General features: G+C 40.4%; 1 protein-coding gene across 12 annotated transcripts in view; it reads right to left on the bottom strand.

Moving 5' to 3' along the window:
- Nucleotides 1–13,363, bottom strand: part of NEK10 (NIMA related kinase 10) — a 325,496-nt gene that overhangs the window by 93,125 nt on the left and 219,008 nt on the right. For all 12 annotated transcript variants that reach the window (XR_014232504.1, XR_014232505.1, XM_082346463.1 and 9 more), the window contains 3 exons: nucleotides 11,912–12,095; nucleotides 11,731–11,817; nucleotides 10,180–10,234 (listed from right to left, as the gene is read on the bottom strand). Coding sequence is in view for 10 of the 12 variants with exons in the window: in XM_082346463.1 (XP_082202589.1) it covers nucleotides 10,180–10,234; nucleotides 11,731–11,817; nucleotides 11,912–12,095 (326 nt within the window). In the remaining 2 variants the exon portion in view is untranslated. The remainder of the gene's footprint in view (nucleotides 1–10,179; nucleotides 10,235–11,730; nucleotides 11,818–11,911; nucleotides 12,096–13,363) is intronic.

Below are 13,363 nucleotides of genomic sequence, written 5' to 3'. Positions count from 1 at the left end.
ATATCATAAAACTCCTAGAAGAGAACATAGGCAGAACACTCTTTGACATAAATTGTACCAATATTTTTTTGGATCTTTCTCCTAAGGTAAAGAAATAAAAGCAAAAATAAACAAAGGAACCTAATCAAACTTTAAAGGTTTTGCACAACAAAGGAAATAATTGACAAAATGGAAAAAAAAAAACTATGGACTGGGAGAAAATATTTGCAATTGATATGACCAACTAGGGGTTAATATCTTAAATATACAAAGAGCTCATGCAACTCAATATTAAAAAAAAAAAAAACAAATCAAACAACCCAATCAAAAACTGGAAAGAGATCAGAATAGATATTTTTCCTAAGTAGACATACAGATGGCTAACAGGCACATGAAAAGATGGTCAACATTGCTAATTATTAGAGAAATCCAAAACCACAATGAGATATCACCTCACACAAGTCAGAATAGCCATCATCAAAAAGTCTACAAATAGGGCTTCCCTGGTAGCACAGTGGTTAAGAATCTGCCTGCCAATGCAGGGGACACGGGTTCGAGCCCTGGTCAGGGAAGATCCCACATGCCGTGGAGCAACTAAGCCCTTGCACCACAACTACTGAGCCTGTGCTCTAGAGGCCACGAGCTACAACTACTGAGCCCGCATGCCACAACTACTGAAGCCCACATGCCTAGAATCCATGCTCTGCAGCAAGAGAAGCCACTACAATGAGAAGCCTGCACACCCCAATGAAGAGTTGCCCCCACTTGCCACAACTAGAGAAAGCCCACGCACAGCAATGAAGACCCAATGAAGCCAAAAATAAATAAAATAAATAAATTTTTTAAAAGTCTATAAATAACAAATGTTGGAGAGGGTGTGGAGAAATGGGAACCCTCATAAACTGTTGATAGGAATGTAAATTAGTGCAGCCCTATGGAAAACAATATGGAGGTTCCTCAAGAAACTAAAAATACAATTACCATATGATCCAGCAATTCTGCTCCTGGATATATCCAGAGAAAACAAAAATACTAATTTTAAAAGATACATGCACCCCAATGTTCAAAGCAGCACTACTTACAATAGCCAGGCAATCCTAGTGCCCATCAACAGATGAATGGATAAAGGAGATGTGGTATATATATATATATATATATATATATATATATGTATTTATATATATGTATATATGTATATATTTATATATACTTGTCTGTAATATATATGTATGAATATTACACAGCTATAAGAATGAGAGTCTGCCATTTGTAGCAACATGCATAGACCTAGAAAATATGCTTAGTGAAATAAGTCAGACAGGGAAAGACAAATACTGCATGATATCACTTATGTGGATCTAATATATAATACAAATGAACATTTATGCAAAAGACTCACAGATGTAGAAAACAAACTAGTGATTATCAAAGGGGTGAGGGAAGAATGGAGGGGCAAGCTAAGGATATAGGATTAAGAGATAAAAACTACTATGTATAAAATAGATAAGCAATAAGGATATATTGTATAGCATAGGGAATTATAGCCATTATCTTGTAATAACTTATAATGAAGTACAAGCTACTATGCTGTACACCTGAAACTACCACAATATTGTAAATCAACTATACTTCAGTAAAAAAGATATTTTGTTTAAGGAAATGGTGTAACTTCATGCAGAATTCATAAGCCAAAACAGAAATTGAAGCGCTGAATATGAGTGTTAGCCTACTACTTTCACCTTAGCTGACTACTACAGGTAAGGTGGCAATTGGAGGTATTAGCTTTGTAATTTTTTAAATCAAGTTTTCACTGATTAATTCAAGTATGAGGTAAATTATTTGGATAATTATTTTGTCAGAGGAGTGCTGGTCATGAAGGAGATGGAGTCTAAAATTTTGTGCCTCACAAAATTCTTTTAAATATATTTCTGAAGTAAGGAAATATTTTCACATGCATTGTAAGTGCATCACATCATTTAATTCAATTATGAAAAGTAGTCAATAGTATTTGATGCTGATAGAAAGAAATATTTAACCTTATGAAATGAGAGGTATGGCTTAAAACATTAAGATGATGCAAACACACCATCTGAGCTCACTAGCGTTTTACAGCTTGAAAGTCTCTTTCAGGTAGTGACACTCATAAACATGTCCCGCATGAATAAGTGACATTATGTAGGGTTGCCTTCTCCTGCTCATTAAGGGCTTTTTAATGTTAATGGAGTTGGTATCACTGCAGGAAGGTGTCACAGTGCTCCTGGGGCTCCAATAACAGCTAGAAACTAATAAGCAATAAGCCAGGAAATTTTAGAACTGCCATAGAAAAGGGATACAATGGTCTTACTGATAATTGTTTTTGTAAGCTGCTTGACTGCGACTTTGGCTACTAGGCCAGGTTAATTCTGGCAAGCAGTGAGTAAGAGTATTTATTCAATTAAGTGAAACTAGATACGGATTATTAGAAACTGGATTATGAAAAAGGAGTGGGTGGTCTCCATTCCCTATAGCTGCAAGTCAAAATAAGCAAGACTTCTGCTAAAGGGAGGCAAGATCTGTAGGTCCTGAGATCACACAAGGTCTTTCCAGTCACATGTATGATACTGGATGGCCACAAATGCCCACAATCATCTTTATACACAAAGACTAGAGTCAGGCACACATCCTTGAATACAATTATGCATACATTGATTCATCAAAGAAGCTGTGAACCACAGGCATCTCTGATACTGCAAACATCTGATGTCTCAAACCAGCCTGTCAACTGTACACTGTTGCCTTGGCAACAGGATGCAAGGATGCATGGCAAAATCTTACTGCCTGAGCAACAGGGTCTTAAAAGGGCTTAAGCTGTTGACTGTGGCAAAGGCTGTAGGTTCAAGCCAGGGGGTGAGGTTTTAGTCCAATTACAGAGAGTTACAGAATTTATGCTAAAACAGTCATTCCTCTATTAATTGACAAATATTTGTGGACTGGCACCTATGTGCAATACACTGTGCCCTGGGGAATGCAAAGATGGACCAGGCATAGTCTGGTATGTGCCAGCACACAGTAATAAATATTAATTGATGAATCAATGGATTTTATAGAAGGTCATAATACAATAACCAAAGCTTACTGGGACTTTAGTGTATGTGACAAAGAGGCTGAAGCTCCTGTGTGTATTACCAAATTCCATTATACAGGACAATTTATTTGTAAACTGAAATAAAATGTTATGATTTATTGAATTAGAACTATCAACATATATATCAACTGAGTGAGAATATAAAACCCAGACAGAAACTGGTAAGGCCAAGCCTATTTGTAATTTTCTTCCAGCAAGTAGTAATGGAGGCAGGAGATTTTTACATCACTTAGATAATTGAAAATGATTAAAGTTGGAAATTTCAAAGAAAGTCCTAATTATTGAATTTTTAATTGTTTTTTTTTTGACACAGACATTACCTCAGCTTTTGGCTAGCTCTGTCAATGTGCACAAAACATCAAACAAACATCAACAATAAGGATATTTATTTCATATGATTATTTCGAAGTAGATAATATTTTGTGAGAGTTTGACCATGAAAAGTCAATTCCAGGGCTTCCCTGGTGGCGCAGTGGTTGAGAATCTGCCTGCCAATGCAGGGGACACGGGTTCGAGCCCTGGTCTGGGAAGATCCCACATGCCGCGGAGCAGCTGGGTCCGTGAGCCACAACTACTGAGCCTGGGCATCTGGAGCCTGTGCTCCGCAACAAGAGACGCCGTGATAGTGAGAGGCCCGCGCACCGCGATGAAGAGTGGCCCCCACTTGCCACAACTAGAGAAAGCCCTCACACAGAAATGAAGACCCAACACAGCCATAAATAAATAAATAAATAAATAAATTTTAAAAAAATGTCAATTCCATTTTCCCTCTTACTCCTTATGATTTCAGGGATGCAAACATCAAAATAAAAGATGATTTCCACAAATACCATAATTAACTTCAACATGTGAGTTCAAATCTCTCAAACTGGGAATGCAAAAATGATACAACCACTCTAGAAAACAGTTTGGCAGTTTCTTAAAAAGTTAAGCATACACCTACCATAATGACCCAGCCATTTCACTTATAGGCACTTACCCCAAAGGAAAGGAGTATGTGTTCATACAGACACAAATGTTCATCGCAGCTTTATTTGTAACAGCTAAACAGTGGAACTCAAATGTCCATTAACAGATAAATGGATAAACAGCCCACGGCATATCCATATAATGGTATACTACTTAACAATAAAAAGGATTGAACTATTGATACACAAAACAATATAGACAGATTTCAAATTAATTATGCTGAAATTAATTATGCCGACTGGAAGCAAGTCCAGACAAATGAGAGTAGGTCCTATTTAGTCCCATTCATATTAAATTCTAGAATGTAAACTACTCTACAGTGCAGCAAGCAGATCAATGATTGCCTGGGGTGGGACTGAGAAGCAGGAGTGAGGGGCACAACTGGGCATAAGGACACTTCTGGATGGATACGTCCACTCTCTTAATTGTGTTTTCACAGGGATATGCATACTCAAAACATCACGTCTCACACTTTAAATAGGTGTAATCTACTTTGTGTGAATTATACCTCACTGAAGCTCTTAGAACAAAATAATTTCTCACATTCTCATCCAAGAAAGTTATTCATATAGACCATCACAAGATCTGTGTGCATTCATTAAAAACAATATGTAAAAATACAAAATTAAGTTAACTTTCATCTGCCTTTTGTTACTTACTAAATGAAACTTGAATGTAAGTTTATCTCATGGTTCTGTATCTTCAGGACAGCTAACTAGTTAGCCCTTGAGAGAGTATGAGCGATTGAAGTTAAAGCAGCTACTTGGTGACCACTCAGATTAATAAACATCTGGAGGAGTATCCCAAGTGACACTCTTATTTATGACTCTTCAATTACATGCAAAGAATAAAGATGTAAAATCAAATCTCTATTCTAGTAAACCAAAGGCATAACTAAAAGCAAATTATCCTTAGTAATATACTTGTAGTTTGTTACGGAATGTGGGTCAACTGGAGATTCCCCATGGGCTACTTCTGTAATATTAAAAATGCTACACTGACATCTCCAGGTCTTCTAGGGGTCCAGGAGAGCCCTGGAATGGCTGCTACATGGCATCCTGGTGGGAGAGAGTTAGTATCTGGAGACCTGGTAATGGAGATTTGGAGACTCACCTCTGCTGCAAATGAGTGAAAGGCTGCATTTCCAGAGCCAAGGAATGGGGCACTCTCTGCTGATCTAATATCTCAGCTTTGAGTTTGGCTTTCAGGACTTTTGGTGATTTGGGGATGGAGGGCTGAGATCTGGGAGGAGTTTGGCAAGAAAAGGAGCCCAAAGGAATTATTTTCTGGCTTCAAGTGAATTCTGGTAAATAGTTCATAGAAGGAACATGGACATCTAAGAGTTGGAGACTCTTTCTGGGTCTTGCCATTAATTAATGTAATTATGTTATATGTAATTACATTCCTGAAAAAAGTTTTATCATCTGATGATGGGACGGCTTGGATCACATCACCAGGATGCCTTCCAGTTCTAATATCATGTTTCCTTTCACGAGCCTTGAGAATTCAATACCTCTCTGAGGAGGCAGGAGCTGCCCTTTCTAGTTTCATTTGCTCATGTTTTGTACATTTGCCTGGCCCAGTTGCTCAAGAAAGTCTACCTCAAGTTACTAGGGAGGTACCTTGGATCTTTAGCAGGCAATTGGCTTAAATCTAGCTCCTGATATCTGAGATGACCAAAGTTGCGAGTTTATGCTTAAGCTTTCTCTGTGTACCATGTAGCCAGGACCATGTCTGAATTCTAAACTCTGGACACCATGCTCAGATCAAGTAAGCACCTCTCTGTGGCTTTTTCTTTTTGGGACCAACTCCCTTGTTTTAGGAGCCAATAAGGAGCTCTTGGGAGAGCTAATCAGGTCTCAATGTAACTCTTCTACCATTTAATATGTGGCATAAAATAGCCAAAAATACCTGCAGGCTTGATTTTCAATTGATTTTTATTATATTTTGTAGCTCTGCTATCTTCTTTTAGATTCTAACTTTTCATTTAGCTTTTAAATATTTTGCAGGAGGGGTTTACAGTTAATATTACTAAACCAAGAAACCCAGGATAATTCTAAACAAATTAGATTGCAAATAACTTTAGCCTTATTCAATGCCTTTTGAAGAAATTATAAATATATTTTAGAATTGTCTCCTTTTAATTCGTTGAAGCTCTGGGGAATACCTGGAAGGAAGTCAAAAAGTTATTACTTTTCTCTCCTCTTATTTGGTATGAATCACAGGCTTTTTGTCATTTATTTTCTTCTCAAGTCTGCCTTTGTCCGCCCTCCATCATAAGTTCCTTGAGAGAAGAGGGCTTGCCTTAAACCAACATGTGTTCCCTGATGGCATGTCACACTGTCCCACACATGGCACAGCTTTGCACATGTTATTTTAGCTCAGACCTTATTCACCTGTTTACTTATGCCTGCTCCTGCTGATTCATCAACCTCAACGTCTGGACCATCTTCCATTTTCTGCCTGTTTAACTTGGTCGTTAACCCCAAGTTAAAGCCCACTCTGTACTATCTCTCTTTCAATGAGATTCAGATTGAACTTCCTTTTTCTGATGATTCTAGTTTACCCAATTTGCTAAAAATGTTTAGATAATGACTAGGTTTTAAAAAACATTTCAAGCTCTAATACATATGTTTCCTTTGTTTTTAAAGAGCTGAACTCTTGCAAACAAGACAATTTTCCATGAATCCTTTTAGAAAAAAGGACTAGATTTATTTGGCAATGTTAAGATTCCTAAATTCACCTGATTGAAAATTTCCATCTTAATATAAAATTCTCTTAATTAGGGAGTTCACCCATATGTCATAATTTATTTTTGTACTAAAATAACTGTTTTGCATCTCTTCTATATATTTATGCAACTTTGTATCACTGAGTAAAGCATCCAATCATAGAGGAAAAACCTTTTGATGATTTTCTTAAAAATATAAATAATCGCAAACCTTAAAAGGGAGTAGTTAGATTCCAAAGAGCACTTGTTAATTATTTGAGAAGAACACATGGAACATTTCCCCATGCAGGCAGTGGACAGATTTCCAGACCAGCTCACAAAATTCTACTGAACTCATGATGTGGTTAAGGTAGAGAAGCTCTGGTGCCAGAGTTGAGGAGGACATACCCACTCCATGGTGTCGCTCAGACCCCCAGCTCCATGGCCAGGCTCACATCTCCCACACCTGTCCCCTCACTTCCTGGGCTGAGAAGGCAAGAGCTCCCATGTTCCAGGCTGCTGTGTGTGGCTTCCTTGTCCACAGCAAGTAGAAGCAGAGCTGCTGGGTTGGGGTGGGCACCCAGAAATGGGAAGTGGGAGAGGTCCCTCAGGATATAATGATCCTTCTGGTGTATTATGCAGTCTGATAGGTTTCCTTGGGTTTTGTTTCTAGTGACACCAGAAAAGATTTAGGAAGTAAAAAGGCTCCACCCTAACCCTTCCTGAACCTCACTTGGAAAAGATAAAGTTATCAGTGATGTTGTGTATTTGACTAAACAAAACAAAAAAAAGATTTTCTATGTGAGCCTTCCTTTGCCACCTAACTGAAGCCCTCAAGATTTCACTAGGCAGGTTCTTCATTCGGAAATTCATTTCCGTTATGCTCTTCCTGGCACCCTCAAACCCAGCAGTGATTGTGGTCCCATTTGGACTGCTTGGCATCCACACCTGCTCCCTGTGGCAAGGCCCCCAAGGGACCCGAAGAGGCTGTCAGTGAAGGGGCTCAGACCTCTCCACAGCAGGGAATAGGGCCTGATCCAAGCCAGGCCAACCCAACTCTGTTGCAGGACACTGGATCCTAAGAGAGGCGACGCAAAAACAAAGCAAACAAGCTGGGAGCTCATTCAGGCCCGCATTAGAGCCTTGACAAGTCTTCCGGGAGTGCCTCCTCCACAGACTTCAGGGGCTGACCTGGCTCCTATCCCTTCGTAGGTTGATTCTACAAGTTCCCTAATTATGTGAGTCCTTGAAAGCCTTCTTATGAACCCCCCTGTGGCATAAATCAGCCTGAGTCAGGTTTTTTCCTGCATCCACAAAGCCTGACTGGTAAAGCACACCCACTTACACATGGCCTGGCCTGCACTGCTGCCGTAGACCCAGAGCTGTTGGCAGCCCTCTGCCTGTCGCTGCTTAGTCCCCTGCCATCTCAATGCTGGCTCTTCCCAGTTGATCACACTCCTCAGACTAGACCGTCTTCTCAGCAGTTAGCTGGAACATTATCTAATAAACAGAAACTGAGTCAGGAGGTAGATGGGCTCCAGGCTAGACATTTACAACCGGCCTCCTATTCACACTTCCTGGAGCAAAAAAAGATGGGCTCCAGGCCAGACATTCACTACCAGCCTCCTGTTTACATTTCCTGAGGCAAGAGACAAATGGGCTCTGGGCTACATATTTATGACCAGCATCCTGTCTACATTTTGAGATCTACACTTCAATATAAGAAACAACAACAGGAACAGGGTAAATACTAGACATTGGACACTTTTATGGCAGGAACAGAGAGGGGTTAAACCCTGTTAGAAGATCAAGAAGTCACACATTTCCCATCCTTGGAGCAAGGAAAACACTACACGTATGCAGGAAGGCTCCATGGGGTCAAAAAGGCAGGGGAGGCCAGACCATAATGTCTTGCTATTTTCCCTCCCAGACACCCTTGCGATGAAATCCATCTTGACTGAGGTGTGTGTGCATACGGAGGGGAGGGTCCTGAGACAAATTAGCCATGGGGTCAAAGCAAGTCGATTGGCAAGAAGACAAAGGCCCAGAAGACTGCCCCCTTATAAAGGATTTAAACTTCCCAAAGGCGGGACTTTTGCAACTCTCTTGCTGAGTTCACCAGTGTGTCTTTCCGCATGTACTCTGCTTTTCTAGTAAACACTTTACTTTCTTCTATACCTACTGTCTCCTTGTCAGATTCCTCCTTACAAGGCAGACAAGGACTGGGGATTTAGACTCTAGCTGCTGTCCCTGTGGTCTAGCGGTTAAGATTCCTGGTTCCCACCCAGGTGACCAGGGTTCGATTCCCGGTCAGGGAACTAAGGTCTCACTTCCAGCCGCTGCTCACTTGCAAGCTACCGCTCACTGCTGTGTGTGTCCAAAATCAAAACCACCAAGTATAATATTCCTTAATATCCCTCTTCTCTGCCTCTCAAGCTTAATTTTATCTTTGCCTCTCTTTCTTCAGACACAGTCGATGGCTATCCCTTCAGGCCTGCTCTCTAGCTCCAAGCTGCTCTGAGACTGGGAACCATCTTCAATCTCTCCTCTCCATCAGCTGCTTCTCCTCAGTCCACTCACCCCACAGTCATCCTGATCCTAGAAGGCCCTTTTCCACCAAACATTCCCCACCAGCTCACTGTCAGCCCACTCCTTTCTTCAATTGCTCTCCATCTCTGCCTCTGTAACTTCTAAAACCACCACGATCAGGCTTCCCACCACCAGCCTCACCCAAGGCCATTGAACAGCTCTTATGAAGGTTACCAGGGACTTGCAAAAGGCCAAATCAAAGAGTTTCATTTTAGTTCTTAGCCCAAGAGACAACTATTGCAGAAACTGCTAGTCATTCCAAAATAACAATTCCTTCTTTTAAAACAGAGTCCTCCAAACATATTCATTCTCCCTTGCAGCTAGATGTGGCTACTGATCTGTGAGCAGAAGGGAAGAACACAACGTCTGGGTCACATCCGTAAAATGAAGGGCATGTCTCTACTTCCCATCCCACTTCCTGCTGGCTGGATGTGGGTGTGATGTGATCCACATTTGTCACATTTGCAATGAGCTTAAGACCTATACCCCAGGGGTGTAGAAAAACAAGGTATAAGGAGCCACAGCTCCAGATGATCTCATGAAGCCCTACCTCCCTGGGCCACCCTTGGGCTCAGAGAGACTAACTGAGTGGCTGAGGATCACAAAGCCAGAATAAAACCCAGGCCCAAGCTTAGTGCTCTTCCCAGTACACTCCTTGGTAAAGTACAATCAGCTCTGGGAGGGTGGGCTCCAATAGCCTCTGGTACCACATGCCCACATAATTTCTGATATCAGGCATCAATTTAGCCACCAAAAGCTCAGCTCTTCAGAGTCTAAAAATATTTCTAGGAGCTCAATGTCTACATACCTTGTTTGGGATTGTCTTTCTCCTCCTGAAGCACTAAAACTTCTCTTTAAAGTGACTGAAACAAGAAAATAAAAATAACTTCACATTTTCCTGTGGCAAATCTTTTATTTATTCACTCATTTGTTTGTCTAAAAAATATCTAACCAATTGTACCTACTGTAAAGACTGTCTTCATTTATTATAGCATCAGCAAAATATAACATTGCATATTATTATTTACTTGACAGGTTTGTTTAAGGGTCTTTTCTCAAAGAAAAGGTGCTAAACAAAGAAACTCCATTGTTAGTAGCTAAAAAGTTCATAAAATATCTGTGTCATAATCATCCTAAATCCCTTACCAAGAGAGCTAGAAGTAACCACATGCAAGTGTAAGGGTCCAACTTTCCTTTATCACTTCCCCAATGACCCTCCCCACCCTTGTTACTGGGGATACATAATATCCCATCATCTCAAAATTCATCTCAAACAGTTAGTAATTAATTGCTTCTAGAATTTCCTACATATGTTTAAATGCACAAATATTTTTACTGCATAATATTCATGTTTTCCCAGTCGCAAATCAAGACATTTTATTTAGCAGGCAGGAATTTATAGGGAAAACAGAACAGAGTGTTGGAATTTGGGATTGCCCCAGAAAATCTGGAACATCTATTCTCCATTTTGATGGACCAATTAATTTTGGAAAGGGACAAAGAATGAAGCAAAATCCTTAGAGTTCTACTCTCATCCTTAGGGACACTATTTTAAACCATTTTTTAATGAAATTTTCACAGTATAGTCATTGATGAGAGGGTATTATTTAGACTTAATTTATTTCAGAGTATTTCTACCTATCTTACTTAATAGTCCATCAACTTACTCTTTTAAAAGAGTTATTCTTTTCTCTCCATTTTCTATTTTAACTGATCTTTTATTTCAATTTCAGATTTGTTCAGGGAATTGAATCCTATCTTTCTGTGAGGAAGATTCTTTAAATTTTATCTAAATATATCTTTACTTTCTCATACCCCAGTCTGATTTTTTTTTTTTACTGTTTCAAATTAAGAGTAAAGATGAACATATTTACTGAATTTACATAGCATTTTTTCATAATTCTAAACAATTAAAACATTTATTTTACTTTAGTGCTTTAAGGAAAATATATTCCTTTATATTAATGTAAATACAATTGTACAAAACTTAGTCTACACCAAGACTAATTTCTTCTCCAGGTTTCTAACCTCTACTCAACAGACTCATGAAAGGTCACTTCCATTACTCCTGCGGTTATTTAGTCTGTCTCCAAATAAGTTATTCCACTCCCCAGTTAGAACCTGCATTTGCTGGAAGAAATAATGAAACTGTTCATTTGACAGGAGGCAATGGAAAACCACAGTGTCCGTTGGCCTTTGAGCTCTGTAAGAGTGACAGACACACCGGTCCTAATTAGCATTACACCTGGGAAACAAACTACTCATTTATGTAAGTGTGATGACATCTACTTGACTCCAAAGTATGATTTCCAGACCTCTACCTGCTGGAATCCCACAAACTGGTTAAAAGAAAGCTTACTGAATGTAGATTCCTTCAAAGGGTTTGAACTGGAGCTGCTGGAGTTATCCAAAGTGTCCAATTCATCGTCGAACTCTGAATATATATCTGCACATTAATAAAAGAAAAAAAGAGCAAATGAACCTTGAAACAGAAAGGAGTCAAGAGTTCATTCATGTTGTAACCCTTTCACTAGAAATACCTTTCTCAATATTTTCCAAGTTGAAGTTATCATCTGACAAGATTCCAGCACAGGCTCGGTCTTCGTCCTTATCACAGGGGGCATGGTAGCCCTCAGGCGGCAGGTCTGTGCTTTCTGAAAGCTCACTTTTCAGGCTTCCTGCTCCACTGCTGCTTCTACTCAAGCTTGCCTTCTCAAAGGATTCCTGAAAGAGAAATTCAGTTTGTAATACCCACTTCTTTCCTTTCTTCTGCAGGACTTAAAGCTCATTAGAATATATATTAAAATGACTAAAATATTATTACAAATATTTGTGCTGAAGTGGCATCATTAGTTCCACCTATACATATGCTATAGAATTCATTCAGTCCATGACTACAAAAAGTGGGTCTGCAAGCTACCACTGGACAAAAAAGAATGGATGTGGCAAGATGCTGAGTAACAAAAGTCTGTGCAATCTGATGAAAGAAAATGTAGCACTAAGGAATAGAAATGTAGAATAATTCTGGAGGTAGGTGGCCAAGATGGAGGAGTAGAAAGACCTTAAGCTCACCTTCTCCTATGGACACACCAAAACAACAAGTATTTACAGAGCAACTATTGAAGAAAAAGGCTGGAATCTAACAGAAAATATCTTCTACAACTAAAGATATAAAGAAGGAACCACAACGAGACAGGTAGGAGGGGCAGGGACACGGTAAGTCAAGACCCATACCTCTGGTGGGTGACCCTCAAACGGGAAGACAATTACAATTGCAGAGGTTCTCACCAAAGAGCAATGGGTCTGAGCCCCACGTCAGGTTCCCTAGCCTGGGGGTCCTGCACCAGGAAGATGAGCCCCCAGAACATTTGTTTTTGAAGGCCAGCTGGGCTTACTTTCAGGAGAGCCAGAAGACTGGAGGACACAAAGACTCCACTGTTATATGACACACACAAAAGTTCACACACTCCAGCACCTAGGGAAGAGGAAATTACTTGAAAGGAGCCTGGGTCAGACCAACCTGCTGATCTTGAAGAGTCTTCCAGAGGAGAAGGAGGCACGTGGAGCTCCCCTGGGGACATGGACATTGACGGTGGCCACTTTGGGGAGCTCGTTCTACCATGTGGACACTGTTGTTGCAAGTGCCACTGTGGAGTCCTCCCTCCAGCTTATCAGCACCAGGACTGGCGCCACCCCTGCTCACCAGCCTGTAGAAGCCAGTGTTGGGAAGCCTCAGATCAAGCAGATAGTCAGGAGAAGACATAGCTCCACTCATCAGCAGGCCAGTTTCCATAAGACCCCCTGAGCCCACAGCTGCCATGGAACAAGGCCCTGTCCACCAGAGGGCCCAGAAACCAGCCCCATACACCAATGCACAAGCACTGGACCAGGGACCCTCAGGTCTTCCAGCCAGCTACACTGTGATCTGGTCCCACAAACTAGTGGGCAGATACCAGTACCACAACCACTGAAACCTTACAGCCTGCCTTGTC

This window comes from Balaenoptera borealis (assembly GCF_965194805.1).
Source record: "Balaenoptera borealis genome assembly, chromosome: 12".
Taxonomy (NCBI): domain Eukaryota; kingdom Metazoa; phylum Chordata; class Mammalia; order Artiodactyla; family Balaenopteridae; genus Balaenoptera; species Balaenoptera borealis.
This window is presented reverse-complemented; position numbering and strand designations above follow the sequence as displayed.